General features: G+C 42.5%; 1 protein-coding gene across 1 annotated transcript in view; it reads right to left on the bottom strand.

The window, feature by feature from the left end:
- Positions 1-18,104: 18,104 nt before the first annotated feature.
- The window catches only part of LOC311428678 (uncharacterized protein), a gene marked incomplete at both ends in the record, with an annotated part of 16,244 nt that continues 14,408 nt past the window's right edge, over positions 18,105-19,940 (bottom strand). The window contains one exon of the mRNA XM_084540019.1: positions 18,105-18,139. Within this exon, the coding sequence (XP_084396145.1) occupies positions 18,105-18,139 (35 nt within the window). The remainder of the gene's footprint in view (positions 18,140-19,940) is intronic.

Below are 19,940 nucleotides of genomic sequence, written 5' to 3'. Positions count from 1 at the left end.
GTTACACAGCTGCTAACATAATGACTTGAGTCTACTGCTCTGCAACTTCAGGTTTTGTTTTCAAGCAGTGCATACATCAGTTTAAGCTTTGGACAAGGAGATTTGCAATGCAAATAGTGATAAACCAGAATCAGCGGCGCTGACGAGTGTAATGGTGAAATGCAGCAAATCAAGTATTCCTGCAGAAATGTGAGATTACAAAACTAGCAAGCCATGAAGCACTTTTGTTGTTGTTGTTGTTGTTTTTTAAATCAATTCTTATATGCTGAAATAGCACCTTCAAGAAAATCTGTTTATCTAGCCAGGTAACGGTGTCTCCCTGTAAACAGGAAGGAAATGCCAGGAGCAGCCATACCTCTTTGCTGTCAAACTAAAGAGCAAGTCGAGGCCAACATCATGCCATAGTGCAAAGGCTTGCTAAGAAAGATCATTCTAAGAGGTCTGCAAGAAAAGATGACTTACTTTGTCATAAGTTTGTCAAATAGAATGGACGAGTTAGTAGTCGAGTACCGCCTGTGTCCGACTCTACAGCTGCGGCGCAGCTCCAAGTCCCTGTTTTCTCCGTGGACTCGTCTCACAGTTTTTGCACCAGCTCTACTCCTCAGTGTTCTGGTGACTGAAACGCAGAAACAAAGGATTTTGAAACAGTGAAGATGGGATTCTCCTTATTTCACCGTTGCTCTTGTAAAATGGAAACAGACAAACAAAAAAGGCACCCTGAAGTGGATTGAGTTTTCTTTACATTTCAGATCAGAAGTTGGTGTCACAACCACTGCATTCCACTTCTTTATCGCTCTGCACGTTTAAACTGTCTACTTAAAACTGGGACCTGTAGGGAAATTTTTAAAGAGACTGAAAGCTAGTCAGACAAAAACAAACGTGCAACTTTTGTTCCATGCAGGAGGGAAATCTACTCCACTTATTTCTGTCTTGGAAAAGTGAGAACAATCAACACCTTTCTCTAAGGTGTTTTCACTCCATTCATGTCAAACTGTATCTACCAGTGCTCAAAACAAACACTAGGACATTGCAAGCCTCTTCCTAAGAGGTGTATGTTTGATTACTCTGTTTATGCATGCAGCACTTCCATTTCCTGCATTAGGATCTAACAGCTCAAGGAGGGAAGAATCGTTTCAAGAGAAACACCCAAACACCACATAAACTCGTGCTTTTTAGAAAAAAGCCTGCCCATTGTTTGCCATACAGCACCCTTTGGCACAGGTTGGTTGCTTGCACTGTCATTAAAAGAGCTAAGAGGACAAGGGGAAGGGAAGAGCTACACCACTGTGCTGCTAGGATCACAGCTAAGGTTTACTTTTGTGCTTGCCAACTATAAAACTAAGTTTGAACTTATCAAGTATCGATTTACTTTGCACAATTAGAACGGTTTGCTTTGTGCCTACCAAGCTGCAATTCACACTGCTCCCTCCCCAAGGAATTCATAAAATCTCCTATTTGCACCTACCTCTCTTCACAGAAAAGTCACTGAGGAGTGAATTCAGCTGACTACAGAAGGCTTTGGGGCCAAATGAAAGCCATGGAGTGACCAAGTGCCATCCTCTTCAGTAACCAGCGTAAATAGGTATCCCGGGGACTTACAGCCACTTACCTGTGTTACATTCTTTTTTTCGTTCCAATTTTGGCTTTCTCAACTGCCTACATTAAGAAAGAGGACAGGGCAGAGAAGGGAGAAAAGACTTGTTGTATTAGACCCATCAAGGATGGGAAATTTCACCATGTTTACAAGCCAGTGCTCCATGGTATACAAAGAGAAGCCTGTAGGCCTCACGCAGGATCCACATCCCAAGTCTGTTGTGTGCCATATACACGCGGTTCTGTATGTACCCACATTTCCTAGCTTGCTCATGTTGAATTCTCAAAATTATGAGCAATAGCACCCAAGTGGAAAAGATACATGTCCTGGTTTCAGTTAGGACAGCGTTAGTTCTCCTCCTAGTAGCGGGTAGGTTGCTATGTTTTGGCTGAGGATGTGTGAAAGGATGTTTAGAAGAGTGCTGATACCACCCCGATATTTCAATTGCTGCAGAGCAGTACTTACAACAAGCCAAGGACCTTTCGGTGTCTCACTGTCCTATTGGCGATCAGAATCGGCGCACAGCAACAGCTGCGAGGGGACAGACTCAGGATGGCCGACCCCAACTGGCCAAAGAATTCTATGCCTTATGGCAACACGCTGCACCATGGATAGGGCGGGGCAGCCGGGCTGCTAGGGGTTACACTGGGCACTGGTCAGCGGGTAGTGAGCAACTGCATTGTACATCACTTGTTTTGTACACATTACTAGTAGCAGTACTATCATCATCATCATCATCATTATTATTATTTTCCTGTCTTAATAAACTGTCTTTATCTCAACTCGCGGGCTTCACTGTCCCGTTTCTCTCCCCCATCCCAGAGAGGGAGGTGGGAGGGTTGCAGAAGGGCTGTGTGGTGTTTAGCTGCCGGCCGGGTTAAACCACAACAACACCTCAAAGGGGTTGGGGAAAAAAACAGGCTTTTTTTAGAAAAGCAGAAGACTTTCACTGAGAAGAGGGATTCTAGTTTTAAGGTACTGGTACGCCATCAGCATGCTCATAGGCCTCTGCTGATTTTAGCCGGAGGTTTATCAGGCCACAACTCACTGCACATGCTTTCTCTCTTGCTTTTCAATCTACAAATCGAACAGAGATTGAACATATAGAAATACAGTACCTTGAAAAGCGTCTTCTCTTGACATTTCCCCTCAGTATCGCCATACTTTCTTCAAAGCTGGAGACTGAACACCGCAGGATGCTTTTGCTCATTGATCTTCAACGGTGTCCGTTGAAACATTCATTACTGGGAGAAGAATAATCCTAGGGAAAGAAGGAAACAAGAATATATTTATGTGAACCACGTAGATTCAGATAAAGAAATTCTGCCTCACGCAAGTTTAATTGACCCTCCTGACTTGGTAGTGGGGCAACTAATGGCAGGCAGACACTGAAACGCTGCTGTGCTCAAGAAAAACCTGGAGAGAAAAAAAAAAAAAAAAAAAAAAAAACTTTCAAAACTAAAGCTTCCTTTTCCCCACCGTTTTCTTGTGGATAACTTAAGCTTAATATCCTTGGCAAAAAGATATTGCAGCAAAACCTTTCACATAAACTTAGTGTTTCGTGAAAAACTACAACAACAAAACATTAAATTCAATTGGAATTTTTTTCAATAAATTCAATTGGAATTTAAATTCAAAACTTTAAATTCAGTTGAATTTAAATTAAAAAAAATAAACTAATTAATTTAAATTAAAAAAATTTAAATTCAATTGACTGTTCAGAGGAACAGTCAAGCTTGACATTATACATCCTAGAATTAAAATCTAGTTTGAGTTTTTCTCCCATCTCCAGACCTTGCTAAAGATGCTTATTAGGAGCTCTGTCAAAAAAAGTGAAAGGCTTGTTATATCAAAGCTTCGAACCCTTCTTACTGCCCTTGACCTTCTTCACATTGCTGCTCCTACAAGGGTGAGTACTATCATTTTTAGTACGGGAGGGAAGCTGTCATATCCTTGAGTGGGGGGTCGTTCTGTTTACAAAATGAAGTTCCAGTAAGAGTACATCAAATGAACCAACTTTCTTTGAACTTTAATTCATCGCTATATTGAATGAATGACCTCTGGATTTCTCTCTCCCATTTGGAAGTCAATTTGAAAACAAACTACCTCTGCCATAAAGAGCCAGGCATCAGAGACACCTGTTGCGCCTCAAGAACAGAGAAGGTATGAATGACAAGAGCAGCTGAATAAAATGCAACTTGCCATTAGAAATGGGTGTACTGGCATCTACAGGTGCCGCTGGCATCTCCTCATTTTCATTACTCTCTTCATCTGGTTTCTCGTCTTCAGTAGCAGGGTTCTGCTGTGGTGACTTGGAGTTGTCGCATGGAGCACACGCTGCAGAGGTGCGACCTTGCAAGAAAGAATAGATACCAAAGATCTTCGTCATGCATTTTCAGTTACAAATGCAGAGACAAGTCTTCAAATCCTTAGCGTTAAAGCACGTACCTCTTTTCTCACGAGATTCTTTAATTTGTTCACAAAGTCGTCTAAACTCTGTATCCAGTTCGTTCCTCACCATTGAATATGCAGTGTCTTGCAAAACATAGGCGCTGTGACGATCTGAAATTTTACACACTTTAACTGAATGTTGTCTACCAACCAATGAAACTGTTTTGATCACAGAAGAAAATTGCTTTCTTCATAGGTTGGTTCCGAAAGGTTCTCTCAGTGAATATTTTCAGCATAACAACATCGAAGTTAATTAAAACAAAAGCACTAGTTCCTTGGGAACACTTATATCACAATTCCATGCCCAAGTAGCAAAATGATAAAATATTTACAGTCTGGACGTCCAAAATCAGCTAATCCATCCGAAGTCTATTGTCCGCACACAGCATTTATCCATCTATATGTTTGACAGATTTTTTAAACTAGGGCTAAAAAGCACATCCTCACCTGTAGATCTTTGATCCGGGTAGTACTCTAAGGCATTGTTACAGATTAGATCGATGTCCTTCAGCTAGTCTCCGGCAGCGAGGTACTGGCGCGAGTCAATTTGAGTCAGAACTGTTGAAAGATCCATCGGCTCTTTAATCCTTGTGGCATAGTCAGGTACCTGCAGATCAAATACAAGCATTCAGAGGTTTTCTTAACCTTGCACACTGTCTACCAAAATTATTCTGAAGACTTTAAATAAACGACTTCCTAAAAACTCTGAACATTTGCGATGCATCAGAAGATGCTGACATTAACCAGTTTGCTTCTCAAAAATGGAAGGGCTTTTTCATTTTTTCATTAGAGCGGCCACGAGAGGACAACAAGAAGTAGGGACGTCAGAAGCACATGCATGGTAGAGAAGAAACACTGAGGGTGGGAGATTCATTTCACTTTGCTTCAGAAAATCACAACAGTGAAAGCTGAGCAAGCCATCCGGCATTCTCTTTGTTGTCGACATTGAGGAAAAGGTGCATGAATTGCACCTGTGAAGTACCTATTGCAGGCATCTACTTTAGAATGAGATAACTGGGCCCTGAGGTGCTCATTTCTTCCCTCAGACCAGAAGAGGAGCCTAATGACCAGTTCAGATGAGGACATATGTATCTGTCTAGATTTTTCACAGCTCAAGAACCTAGGAGAAAAGGGGAAGAAAAGCCAGTGGAGGCCCACATCAAGAGGACTTTGCTGATCCGCAGGTATATTCAAGTTACATCTGTCTTTGAAATATACGCCCCTAGTTTAGGCTTATCTCATAAATTAAGGAGAAAAAGGCATCTAAGCAGCCAATTGGAGGAAAAAGAAAACACACTGCACTTATGGTTGATTCCTATTGAGGAGTTCCAGATGAAACAGAGAACAGGATCTCAAAACTTAGTTTTACAAACTGCTGCTCCTATTCCTGTTCCCACAGGAACTGACAGTCCAAGAAAGGGCTTCAGACTTCACTCAAGTAGTCCTGTAAATACTGTTTGTAATTATAAGGAAAGATCTCTGTGCTTTGCAGTGCTGTGACACGCCTACATATCAAAGCTTTTTCACGAGCAAACTGTGTTGGCATTTGGACTGGCTTTTTAGAATGAAACCAGGGCTTTCAGCGAATAATCCCATAAGACACATTTGAGAGTCAGCAGAAGTAAAAGCACTGCCTCTGCTTCTTGCAAAATCCTTACAGTGCAGCCCTAAAAACAAAGTTGAACCTTCCCCAAAACGCTGAGAAGTACGAACACTGAGAAGTTACAGACACACACGGATCAGCACTACTTTACCTTCTGTGGGTCAACGGGCTTTGCAAATTCCCTGAAACGTCTGTCAGTGGCAAGTCTGTGAGTAACGTCCCTCAAGAAAATTCTAAGGTCATGCAAGGTATCCTCCTCTTCCTCCTCCAGCATCCCTACTTCTTCCTCTTGTGGCTTCTGAGGCTCAGCTGGTGGTGCTACAGGCACAACTTCCAATGTCCAATCAACTTCAATTCATCAGGAAAAATTAGCCAATTTACAGTACTCAAATACAAGCATATGACAAATTACTGACAGAAAATGACCACCAAAGCAAAGCCCTAAGAGCTAGTAACGTCGATAGGAAAGTTTTAGATGTACTTCTCATATCCTCCTCACCTCTTTTCTTTACGGGAGGCTTAGCCACTTCATTTAGAATTAGGTCCTCAAAAAAAGGCTGCTCTCTCTGCCCTACCAGGCAACTCAATATTGCACACTTCTCCAAATTCCGTATTAAATAATTTTTGGATCTAAAGCAGAAGGAGGAAAGACATTTCAGATTTAAGGCCACAAAAAACTCATCTTCTATTCCAAAAAGACGAGTACCTTTTCAAATTAAGAATAACCTGAAGAACACAAACTGAGAAAAGTTATCATCCTGGCCTTAAAACGCTACATTTTCAGAGGCTGGCACGGCAAATTCAAATATCACCTTTAAGAATCACCTGTAGAATTAAAGCTCGCTGAAGGGATTGTACGCTACACTGGTAAAGTAATGGCTTTCACCACATCCAACAGCGCCTCCTTTGTATTTACTTGCCTTGCTGCAGCCTTTACTTAGAACCTTTACGGCTATAGAGGGAAGAGAAAGGCTTCAGCAGACAAGTGAGGGCTTTTTGCTGAGTTTTTATTTCTCTCCCAAAAGGTGTCTGAAGTAGCTAGTACCTCTACGTCTTCCTCCATTTTCAAGTTCTAGTAATAAAAGGTAGGTGAGGAATTTCACTACTTATTTTAGAAGGAATTTACAGCCTGTACAAAAACTTCTGTGGGAACTCAAGCACTTTCAAAGCAGTTGATAATAAACACGTCTAGGTAAGACCCGTTCTCTTCCCCCAGTGACTGAGACCAAATCATCAGAATGACAACAGCGTGGTCCTGTTTTGGGCACCTTCCCTTAATGTAAACTCTCAGAAGTCAATGAAGTTCTGCACCTACTTTTACTACAGTTTATTTAGGACTACAACTAGAATTCGATTCCAAAGTTACTTTAGCAGAAATTGGAACTCAGCTTTCCAGCTTGGAAAGCTTTGGCCTATATGAAGAAAGAAACTGATTTACTTATTTTTTTTTAATCAAAGTGTTTCAATTCTCTACTAAATTGCATTATTAGCAGTTTACCCAACATAGCATGGAATGGCAGACTGTCAGAAGAAATCTCTTCAGTAAAAACCTCCTCTTGTCATTTCAAGCACTGCATATTCTTGACTGAACCACTTTGTAGCCACCAGAATTATTGTATTAATTTATTATTTGCATGTGTGAGAAGGGGGTGAAAGTCACTTGCTTGACTCAGAAAAAACCTTAAGCAGATGCTTTCACGGTATTTTTTTCTCTAAGCAAATTTTAAGTGATTTGTTAGGGTGCCTGAGTAATAACAGCATGCATTTAAGAAAGCACAGCATTTTGATGCTGAAAGCATTCATAAATTACAAGACACTGAAGAAATAGTAAGGAAGGTATTGACAAATACCTCTTCTGGGAGATCTAGTGACGTACATCAGACGGAGCAAGCAGCAAAACTGGCAAAAATGCTGGAATGTTACGTAGTAGAGTTAGAAAAGTAAGTTTCAAGGCAGGTCCAGCGTTGTCCCACCATAAATGGATATCTGGGACATAAATTGTGCTTGGTGTTGTCTTCTGAGCATTTCGGATCAGCTAGTGAAAAGGAAAGCTTGCGTAAGAAAACTAAAACACGTACAAGAACCTCTTAATACATAGCTACATAGCCATCTGACTGCCCCATGAAATGAAACTATGTGAACAGAGTGGCAAGCATCCTTTCACATAAGGAATTTCTCTGTGCACCCTTTCAGATTATCAGTATTCGGAGAACTCTAGTCAGAAGATGGGAAGGATATATTCAGGCAGTGGCTAGACACCGTAGCTATATGGCCACAGCCACAATCATCGCATAACAAAGAAAGGAAATGTCCCGCTTAAGGGACACATCAGTATTCAGTCGTGTAACATGTCTGTCCTTACTTGTATGGCTCTCAAACGTTTCCACTAAAGGTAAAAGTATTTTAAGGTAGTGATGCCAAACAAGAAAATGGATTTCCTGCCTAAAAGTAAAAGCACCAAATCTGTTCATTTTTTCTAGTTAAAACCACATCACCGTGCAAATGAAGTGTTTTCTGAATGTTAATGCTTTTAGTGCACATACTGCAACAGCACAAGTTGTGTATGTCCGTGCGAAAACAAAATAAACAGAAGCCCCAAACCTTGGTTGCCTTACTAATATAATTTAGAAGAAGCCTACAAAAAGTAGCCGACATGCAGTCTGATACAGAGCCATCTACCGGGAGCACACAGTCTTAGGAGGCAATGAGAACTACTTTCTGGATCCCAGTGACATGAGCAGCATTTCTTTCCACAAAGAGATGTTTATTAGCAACACCGCCCAGCTTCCTGAGCTGCTAGCAACAGCCTCACTGTAAAATTGGGTATGGAAAATGTGGACATGTACAACATCCAGATTGTTTGTGGTGCTGTCTAAATGAAAAGGGGATTTTCAGACAGAAGCAAACATCCCAGCACATTAAAACAAGGCCACCTCCATTACCAATGAATTTTGCTCACCTTACTTGCAACTCGATTGATCCTTTACATACAGTCAGTGAATCCGATGAGAAGAAAAAGAAAAAAAGGTACCTGTCCGCAGATTTCTTCTGGCGATGCAACGTTTGTAAGCAGAACAGAAAGGTCCAGGGTGTGAATGGGAAACTTCTCCAAAGCGTGCAACACCACGGGTGCCACGTAAGAAACCTGGCCGTACCCTTCTTTTCCTACTATTAGCAGACGGGGCTGGCATGATGTTGGTTCGCAGAAAGCACTCCTAGAACAAGAGTTAAGAAAACAAGCTTATAAATGAGGTGCTGAATAGACACACAGATGTTCCAAGTAATTTTCCTATAGACTTTCTTTTCCCTCCCCAAATAATCCAAATGGCAGCGGTACATTAAATACATGTAAGATTTCCAGTTAAGTTATTCACTCATTCCAATTGTTTCACCTTCTTCCCTTGTGTTTCCTATTCTTTACTAAACCAAGACTGCAAATTAATATCCCTGCAATCTTGCTTTACTTTATTATAAATTTATTATTTATTATATATTTATTATATACTTTATTTTAAATTTATTTTTATTTAAAAATAAATTGGTGAGGACCATTTGTTTCCCCACTACAATCAGGCTGTACCTCTGCTGGCTTAAATCAAAGATGCTAGAGACTTAGCCTTGCTCTAGAGGACAGAAAATCTTCTGGACAGCACAGCAATAGAAACTGAGAAAAATAACTGATCCAGCTGTGACAACATGATCTAACTTTCCAACTGTGGGCTTGCATGACTTCCATACTAAAATAGCACAAGATTAACACAACTTGGTGGCTTAACAAATAAAGACACCATTCACATTTTTCTCAAGGTGTTTTAACAAGCCATTTCTCAGTTTTCTTTCTGCTACATAATTCACTACTGGTTTAACAATCCTGGAAAACAGAAGGGCAAAAGGTGGCAACACAAACCCATAAAGTTGGGCTATTTTTAGCTAAAAGGACAGACTGCACATTTATGTGGTCTTGAGTCTTTCAAAGAATGCCATGGATTAAGTCAACGTGTTCTGGTAGTCTACGGATCACTTTGGCTTACGAAGAGAAGCCTGGGCTTTTCAATTTGGTCATTCAGAGCAACTTCATTACAACTTTAGTCCCTCCACCCTTTCTTCTTGTGAATACCAAGCACCCCTTCAACACACAAACTTGATGTTGCCCCTTCGTCTACCACCCCTCGCACTTTTAACAGCTGGAACTGTTTACAAAGACTCAGCAGACCTGAGAATTTAAACATAACAGGGATCTATCTTTCTTTACCTGCTGAAACAGAGGCATTTTTTCTCTGGTCCGTTAGGCATTCCATCTTTTAATTCATCTCCAGAAACCAAGGATGCATCGTCATCACTGTCAAACACATCATCTTGTAAAATAGGATTGAAATGCTCTGAAAGGCAAAAGAGGTTTGTTAACTTTCCTGAATAGCCTTTGTCTCTTTCTTTTCCATTAATACAGCTTCTAAATCAGTGCCAAAACCCTTTCTTCATTTGAGAGCACACACTGAAAGCTATTTCCTAGAGTTCAGCCCACCACAGATCTAAGGAGATGGCACAAGGCCCTACAAAGCTCTACTAAGTACCACTGATGTGTATGTATAAGGTACGCTACTCTTGGTGATTTTTTTCTCCCCCTTAGAATAAAGGAGATTACGAACAATTTCTGCAGTTGCTAAATAGCTAAAAAAAACAAACAAACAAACAAACAAGACCATTTCTTTCTGGAGGAGGTTCCCACAATGAAAGCATGGGGATAAAGGATGTGATGGCCACAGAATTCCATTCATCTAGTAAATATCAATGCTAATTGATCTCATGTGCACGTGTATAGTACGATCCACAAACGTTTAAATTAGGAGACTGGTTAAAAAGGATGATAGCTAAAACAATATTTAGCTTAGACCAGTTATACTTGTATCCTGGTCCTGACATTCTTCAGAAAGGAATTAGAAACATTGACCTAGAAATGCTTCCCCTCCAAAGATCTGAGTTTTGATTTTTTAAAGAAAAATAGGTGCCTTATACTTCAAACCTCAAGTCAACCTCTACAAATGCTAATTATCTTAGCTGCCGTCAGAAGCAGGATGCTTCAGTAGAGAACGCATCGTCCTTTACTGTGTATTGAGTCATTCAGAGCTTCCATTTGGCATTTCAGTTTCGAATCCACAATAAAACCTATGTGTTGTATTCCAGACTTGCCCAAAAAAAAGACATGCACATGCAAATAATAAAATTCTACCACCATTATGTCTGAAAGCTATAAGTTGATTGCACAAACCACAAGTTTTTGCTTTAGCAGAATTATAAAGAAGTGGATGCTGTGGTTATACCTTGCTGTCGGTCCTCCTTTAGTGCAAGCTGTGCATGCGGGAAGATCTTCTGCACAACTTGTAAAATATTCTCTACTGATCTTTGAAAAAGTGGCTTGAAAATGGGTGATAGTGCTTGTACGGGTGAAGCCTTGATCCGGTTTGAAGCTGGAACAACCTTCTTCATAGCCATGAAAAAGTCCTTTGCTTTTATTTTAATAGAATTAACGTCTAGTAGCAACTTCTCCCTACTTGCATAAATCTGAGGATAGCATTGGCCATTGGCGTAGAGAGCACAGCGCAGCTTCAGTACAGAGGGATTTGATATCTGCACCACAGTCTCCTAACAAACAAAAATCAAACGTTACATCAGTCAAGGCCCAGGTTTACAACATGCAACATTTAAAGAATTTGTAATGCCAAAACCAAACAGCATAACAGGGAATTCAAAGTGCTACCGCTCTGCAAGGATGTTTCATGTTGCTCACTGCCTGATATCCTGCACTTATGCAGCTGAAGCAGACTCCTCATCAAAAACTATACTCTTGAGGAAGATGCCCCAGAACCACTTAATGTTCTCAGACAACAAGAGGAACGACAACAAAGAGTAAATAGATGAAAGGATCTCACACAGATTGCTATGAAGGCGTGCCAGCTGCCTCGTTGACTAGTTGTGCAACAAGGCACAAGAGCATGGGTACTGCCTGGTACAAGCTAAGGTTCTTTACAACTTGGTCACAAGCAAGAATCCGTTTCTGTTTCAGTCTTACCAATGCATTTCTCAGCTAGTTCATCAAGCAACATGTCCGGTGGCTGAGGGGTCCAGTCACGAGTATGAATCTTGACAATTTCTTTTCTAGCCTGGAAGCAAAATCATTGCATTTTAGCTTGTCCCAAGTTTTCCTTAAAAATACCAACAAGAAACAAACAAACCAAAAGGCAAACAAACAAACAACAAAAAACAAAACAGTCCTCCCTCAAAACCCCTCATCTACTAATACACTTTTCTTACTTGCTCAACTTTCAAGTATTTTACAGTTATTTAATATACACTCTGCATTGTCAACCAGGAAATTGAATATTTCTTATTTGTTATACTGAACTTTTTCTAGGAACCTACAGTGAAAGAAAAGGCATTTATAGCTTCAATAACAAGTTTCCAAACTACGAGACCTAAGGACCCAGAGGAAAATACTGTAATGAAAAATTTATCCAGAAACATTTCTTTGCTGTCCAAAAAACTTCTCTAAAACTTAGCAAGCTTTCATTGGGACAGTCTCATTACTTCATCACATTTGCTTTCCAGTCAGTAAATTCACAGAAAGCACTTCTGGCACAATGCTTCCAATTGCTACAATTACTATAAAGAAGAAAAGAATTATGACTCAAACTACTACCACCGAGCAGGGGCACAATCAAATGCAAACACGTCCCCTATTCACTCATAAGTGAAGGATTGAGACCAAAAACACAACTTCATGATGAAAACACCCAAGTGGACTAAATAATTAAGCAAACAGGTACAACTTTGGGAATGAAAGGTTTGATTATAGAACTAACTACTTGGTGGTATCATCCTGACCATATATATCCAGTACCAGATTTGTCCTCCATGGAACAACGCAGTGTCTCCACGTATCACTCTTTTGTTCAAGTTGTCAATATTTTTTTTTTTTCCTATAAAGTTGGACTTTGCCATGGTAGCACTAACGTTGAATTTAAGTTCTCACCTCTTTATTTGGCAAGTTGAAGAGGAAGTGTCTGCCAAAGCGTCCTGGTCTTCGTAAAGCAGGATCTATAGAATCCAGTCTGTTAGTAGCTCCGATTACCACGATCTCCCCTCTGTTATCTATGCCGTCCAGAAGGGTCAGAAGAGTTGAAACAATGGAACAAATAGAAAAATATAAGTTTTACTTACTGGTTCAGTAAATTTTGTTACATTCCACATGACTTTCTTGATGCCGGAATAACCTTCTTCCTAGTGGTCATTCAAAACTGGGAAAAAAATAGTCTACCAAGTCGGGGTTTTTTTGATTTGATAATAAATCTGCAGACTGTTAAGTCATCAAGCACTTCAAGACTGTTTGAAATAATCTCTACGTTAATATAAAAGGAGTACCGCACACTTCTGCTCAGGAAGAAAATCACGGAAAATGTCAACTTTGATTTTAGATGTTGAATTTGTTGCAGTGAGATCTTCCTCATCGCACGATTCTATTTGGATTTAAACCACATTATCTATGGAGAGACCAAGATTAGGACAAGAACAGCACAGAGTTCAGCATGAAGCCAATCAGGAGCTCAAGTTTGTATTCTTTGTATTCAACTTTATCCTTCTCTTGCTGGAAGGACCTGCTTTTTGACTCTCCTTCTCTTCACTAGGAGCATGTTCCCTCTTGCTTTGGTAATGCTCTTTCTCAGTGGTTTTAGTCTTGTCCTTTGTATCTTGGCATCTCTCTGTAACAGCTGAGGAGGAAAGGTTTTTAGAGCTACATTCAGTGTCAGACTCGAGAGAGGAAGTATGCCGCAATTTCTCACCAGGCTCACAAGACTCTTTGCCATACAAAACGCTTTCTTTTGAAATGAGGTCACGTTCTTTTGATCTTCTTGCTTTCTCCTTGTCTCCACGGTCATCACATTGGTACTGGGCGAGGTATTCATCGTTCCCAGGAGATTTCGGAGGGTCCACGACACTGCACAAAATAAAATCACATTTCTCACTTCTGCTGAAGGACGTGAATATTAAGAGTAAAACCTTCCAACGTCAAACAAACAAACAAAAACCTCCGGACTACAGGAACGCTCGCAAAGATATGCCATTTAGAAACCTCTCCGGTGATTAGGACACCTTCTTCAGCTCCCAGAGAAAGTGCTTTTTCCCCTCTTGCTTCTGAAGCCATTGCACTAAAAAAGCAAACGCATCTGTCTCCCTCCACATGCTGCTCTGAATAAGAGCCAGAATATTCAAAGCCACTCTATTTCTTCTCCCCACATAGCCGAAAAAACACCAGTTGAAAGAGTTTTCTACCTCTCTCCACGAATTTACATTCACATATCCTATGACTGCAAAAATAGAAGGCGGGGCTCAGGAGGAACAGCCAGTGCTGGAAATGAAAAAAAGCAGCCTGTTTCTTCAGAGTCTTAAGCCTATGCTACTAGGAACAAAACAAAACAAAACAAAACAAGAGGAGAGGAGAACAACAGCGGGAAATTTACCTATTCTCCAGGTGTTCAATTGCAAAGCCTCCTCTGGAGGATCAACAGTTGTGAATTCAGTGTGCTTAGGAGAAATCAGATCTACATCTGAACCACAACTATTTCAGTAGTATCACGAACTTCTGTTACTCTGAAGAAGCAGTCAGCACCGTTTCTATGTTAGGAAAGAGCTGAACAGAGTCTGTTACTCACATCAAGTAGTCAGGCAGGTTTCTTTAGGAAGGCTGGGTTTCACTAGAACATTACTAGCCTGTAAGCCTCATGGCATCACCTTCCATCTTGACTGCTGAACCTCCTTGCTCCCTACTATCTTCTTTGCCAAGATACAGCTGTCCACATTTACTTTTCCTACTTGGCTGGACTGAATTTAAGAAGGGAGCTTGCATCTAAGAAAGGGAACAAAAGCTGCTGCCCAGCAGCGTCTGGCTCAGGGAGGAGTGAGAAAGCTCTGTGCAGCCCCCAGGGTCCGTGCAGCAGGAGGCAGGAGGTGCTCCAGGCTCACAGCAGCAGTTCCCCTGCGGCCTGTGCAGGGAGAGGCCCCTGGTGGAGCAGGCTGTGCCCCTGGTGGAGCAGGCTGTCCCCCTGCAGCCCATGGGTCCCCCGTGGAGCAGATCTCCACGCTGCAGCCGCCCTGCGGGTGGAGGAGCCCCCGGTGGAGCAGGTGGCTGTGGCCTGGAGGAGGCCGCGGCCTGTGGAGAGCCCCCGCAGGAGCAGGCCCCGGGCTGGACTGGAACAGGCTGTGCTGAGCCTGCTTTGCCCGTGACGCTCCTTGTGGAGTGATCTCCCTGTCCTTCTGGCAGCCCTTGAGCCCTTGCCAGCCTCTTTTCTCCCCTTGGCGTTGGAGGAGGGGCAGGGAGAGAGCGCTTGTGCTGGAGCTCAGCTGCCCAGCTGAGGAAAACCACCACGGCTCTGTCTTGCCGCTGCTGCAGCACGCTGGTAGCAGCCAGCACCGTCTGTTCTTCGAGCCTCAGCAAGCCCACAGCATCTTCCCAGAAGGGATCCCTTTCCTTCACGCCTGACAGGCGCCGCCTCCAGAGGCTGAGGGCTTGTGCCCTGTTTGCAAGCGCTTTCTCAGTGCCCCCTTCCCCAGAGAAGGATCCCAGCTGCTTGGCTTCCCTGCCCTCTGCTGCCAGGCTCCCGCAGCTGCTATCCCAGCAGCGCAGCAGCCAGCTGACAATGTGCTCGCCTGGAGGACAGCTGCAATCTTGTCCCATGGCTCGCAGCTCGCCCAGGGATGGGGATCACCTGCTTCCTGATGCTTTTCTCTCTGCTCTCCTTTCCAACAGCCTCCTGTGCCCTGGGATGGCCCTACCTTGGGGTAGGCTGCCTCGCCTTCCTCTTGCTCCTTCCCCTTCTTGGGAGGACTTTCTGCCCTTCCGAAACGAGATGACTTCTGCATGCATTCCTTCCCCTTGTGTGTATTGGTGCCTGAGACAGCAACGGGGTCGTCCCTGGAGCCAGCTGTAGGGCCTGTGCCAGGCTTGGAGGGGCTGCAGGGAACATGCCAGGGGCTGGAGTGGCTGGATGTGAAGTACTATCAGTAAAGAATTTCTTCCTAACATATATTAGAAATCTAACTTTTCAGTGTAAAGCTATTAGTCCATGTCCTGTCACTCCAGGCCCTGATAAAGACCCCCTCCCCAGCTTTCCTATAGGTTGCCTTTAAGTACAGGAAGGCTCTCGGCCTGGCACACAGTAAAAGTGATGGCAGATCCTTCACAATATTATTTGAATTTCACGTAAATAGAACAGACTATCAACTTACTTAGGAGAAGTAATACAATTTCAGAACTATTCAAAACCAAAGGCATTCCAAACTAAGTTTAAGTTCAGAGGAAATCCAAAGAAAAAAACTAATTTTGAAACTAATAATCAGAGACCATAATCTTCTTCAAATGATAGATTTTCCTCCTGTACTGGGTAATTTTGATCTGTCTTTAATGATCATCCAGACATGGCTTTGACACCGAGTATCTTGCTTTGCCTCTGCATTAAGTCTTCTTCTCATGTGAGGTAAATGTCCTGCTCTTATGGGATGGGCCTAGGAGACACACGCGCTGTGTCTCATGATGCTTGGATATCATCTTAATTCTGGGTGAAGATGAAAGGTCTCACTGCTTCCTGAACAGGGAAGTGGATGTCTGCAGTTAAGAACCCTCTGTCTAATCTAGAAACATGAAGGAAGGAGTTTGCTGGATTGCAAGTGACAGTGAAGAAAGCCACAGGTGACATATCAGACTGATTAAAATGTTATTTAGCTCAGGGCATGGCTAATGAAGTGGAGCTGGAATAGTTTGACGACTGTAATTACGCTCACTATCACTGTTACTTGTTTATAGGATGGTAATGCCTAAAGGTCCCACTGGAGCCTGAAACAAGGTTGTGCTGGGTGCTGCACGTGCATATCTCAGTAGCGCTTTGATAGCTAGTGATACAAACAGACAAAACAGAGATTGAAAGGAGAAACGGGGGGACAGAGATAAGAAGATCTTCCTGCAGGTCATTTAGGGTATGAGCCAGGACTTCAGTGCATCCAGCTCTCTAGTGCTCTGCTGGCCCAGTGAGATGAATGGAAAACATTGCAGCCTTGGAAAAATAGTGCTTCTTCTAATTCTTTGGCCAGTTTTGATGATTTAGGACTGCTCTATTTATTTATTTATTGATTTTACTTTCCCCATTTGTGCTGGAGAAGGTGAACTTTTTAAATACCTATTCTGAATTCAAATATCATTTTCATTGTTATGTTTCTGTTTTGTTGGCACTATTCATAATGACTTCTACCCTTCAGTGGAAGCAAAAGCTTATCATACCATAAAACTGATAAAACAAAACATAAAACAAAACCAGGCTTAGAATGAAATTTTTGAGGCTTACAAATGCAAACTTTGAAATCTAAGGAAATGAATCATTGAGTCTGACTAAGCATCTCTGGGACCGGAGTGCAGAGAAGGCAGGGTTAAAATTCAAAATTCCGATGGGAAAAAAGCAATGAGAAAAGGTACATTTCAGAGGTTAAAAACTGCAAAAATAAAGTACGAATGACCCAAAACCTCCTTCACATAGGAAATTAAACAATAATAGTAAATGATACTTAAGCCACAGAACCCAGGGGGAACAAAGAGAACAAATTAGGACAGTTGCATACTCGAGGCAAAAATAGATCAAAAGTTAATGATGTCTCAAATGCTGCAAATCTTATTTCCTGCATCTAACAGCAACAACAATGTGATATTAAGGGCAGTGACAGGATTCCCATTGCAAATGAGGGTAGGGCACTAGGCACAACATCATCTGAGGTGAAATAAAAATCTACAGTGATTCAAGTGAAAAATGACAAGCTGATATCTACCTAGCCTATTAACAGCATTGGCACACAGAACAACAACTCAAGTAGGAAAAATACATCACAACTGTGCAAATCAGGGATAGAGGGATAGTCCCCAGAATGGGAGAGTAACAAATATACTTCTGTCCAGGAGAATGTAAAGAGTGATCCAGACAAGTGCAGGCCTGTTAGTTTGACATCAACGCTGGGCAAAGTTTTGTAGCAAGAAGAGATAAGACTAGGGAAGTAGCGGGTAATGTGGAATTTACAAGATAATTTATTAAAGCTAATTTGTTTCCAGAGAATTTAGTAGCTTGCCTTTGTAGGACCAGTGTTCCCCTACACAGGGGATGAACTACATCTATTTCACTTTCTGTGAGCTTCTGATACCTTATCTATGGATTTGGGCTTTGGGGCTGCAAGTGAATCAAGGGAGTTTGCAATTGTTCACACTGTTCGAAGAGGGAATTACCGGCAAAGGAGAGGTTACCTGTAGTGATTCTCAGAGACAGTTCTGAAACTGCAGCTGCTAAGGAGGCAAAGACTCATGGAGAAATGTAGGCTGGAAGGGAGCTCTGAAAACCCAACCTCCTATTCAGAGCAGAGATGACTTCAAATTTAGGTATGTTCAGTACGGATATGGTGGCCAAAGACTAAAAATTACATATGAGCTTTGAGATTTCCAGGTGACGTAAAGTTGGGAAGTACTACCGAGCCTGACAGAAGGATATCCCTTGTGATTGAAATGATTCAGGTGAAGTGACATTTGATAATACAAAGTAGAGCCATGCTTAGAGATTCTCAACAAAGGGTGTTTTTTTTTTTTTTTTTTTGTCATGTTTGCTATATGGCAGTCAGGAGTTTAAAACAAACAATAAAACAACAAAACCCCATGTTCATGCACTGTTAACAGAAGAACTGAAAAAGTTAAGTGGTTATATGGTATGTATGGCTATTCTTTTTTTTTTTTTTTTTTTCTCCAGTATAAATACACCTGACAGGGCAGCCCTGCCACACATATAAGACATGAGGCAAAATTCTGCCGCTTGTATTCACATTGAACTTAGGAGGAAGTGTTCAGAAGACAGAAGGAACAAGTTGCCTATTGTGTGGAAGGGAATTAAAGGACATCATTCTGCTCAGCCAGATGCCAGTTGAGAGAAAAATATGATGTCTCTGTGAAAATGCATTTCTTGAGTAAATATCAAGGAGAATTAGGAAATGTGTAAGTTGGGAGATACATCTGAAATGATGATTGCAGTTGGCTTATGAGGAACTTTGGACAGGAAATTGGTAGAAACTTCCCATTTTAAGAATAAAGTGCACCATAGATATGAAGTCAGCATTCACCTAAAGAGTAGAGGCCAACTCAGCCCCCACAACAAAGCAGTGGACAAACCAGAACACTAACATGTTGTGGTCTAGAGTCACACAGATATACGTAAGTTTACTATACCAAAACATCTGAGGGGTTCCTTTGAGAGGCGGAGGGCTTGTGCCCCATTTCCATTTCCACTCTCAGTGTCCCCTGCCTCAGAGAAGGATCCCAGCTGCTTGGCTTCCCTGGCCTCTGATGCCAGGCTACCAGAGCAGGTATCCCAGCATCGCAGCAAACAGGTGACAATTTGAGTGCCAGAGCAGTCCTCATTGCGAGCTGGACGCTCAGGGCACTTGCGGCCACCCACCTTTGTGAGCTCCAAGGCTGACAGTGACTCTCTGCTGAGCTGCCACGGCTCTCGGGTGTCCCGGTGACAGAGCTTTCGGCGCTAAGCTGACTGCCAGGAGAAAAGGCTGCCGTGAAATGGCTGCTCCACAATGCCAGGAGCAAGGTCTGCTGGGCTGGGGGTTCGCAGGGGAGCTCGGCCTTGGGCCTGGCAACTGCGCCTGGAAGCCAGGGACGGCCTTGGTGTGCAGCTGGACACCTGGGCCTGAGAAAGCAAGGTCTCTTTCCAGACACTTGGCACCATCGTCACCCAGTGGCTGTCTCAGGGGGACGAGAGAAATGCACAGCATCTCTTGCTTTCCTGAAAAAGGGATGGATTTGGACCCCAAAGCGAGCTCCTTTCTCTCGGAAGCATCACATCCTCCTGTCTTTCTTGTATTTGGCTATGACTTTAGGAATCCCTGCAATCCCTGCAGCTGTGTCCCCTGCCAGCTTCTTGTGTGCCCCAAGCATCCTCGCTTGCAGGGCAGTAGAAGATGCAGAAAAGGCCTTGCCTTAGTGGAAGCACTGCCCTGCAGGAGCTCCAACAACCCTCTCAGCAGCACGCTGTAGCCCCCAAATGCCCCCGAAAGGGCACATTTCAGCTACTGGGAAGGAAATGAGTTCGCTCAAGGTGAGCTACCCGCTCAAGGCCCAGGTGTCTGTGAGGCAGTGTTGGCAAGGAGTCCTGTTGTGTGAGTCCGTTCTTTGTGGGTGCTCCGTCCCCACAAGGCTTGCTTTTCAAGGCCCAG

This window comes from Aythya ferina (genome assembly GCF_964211825.1).
Source record: "Aythya ferina genome assembly, contig: HAP1_SCAFFOLD_110, whole genome shotgun sequence".
Taxonomy (NCBI): Eukaryota; Metazoa; Chordata; class Aves; order Anseriformes; family Anatidae; genus Aythya; species Aythya ferina.
This window is presented reverse-complemented; position numbering and strand designations above follow the sequence as displayed.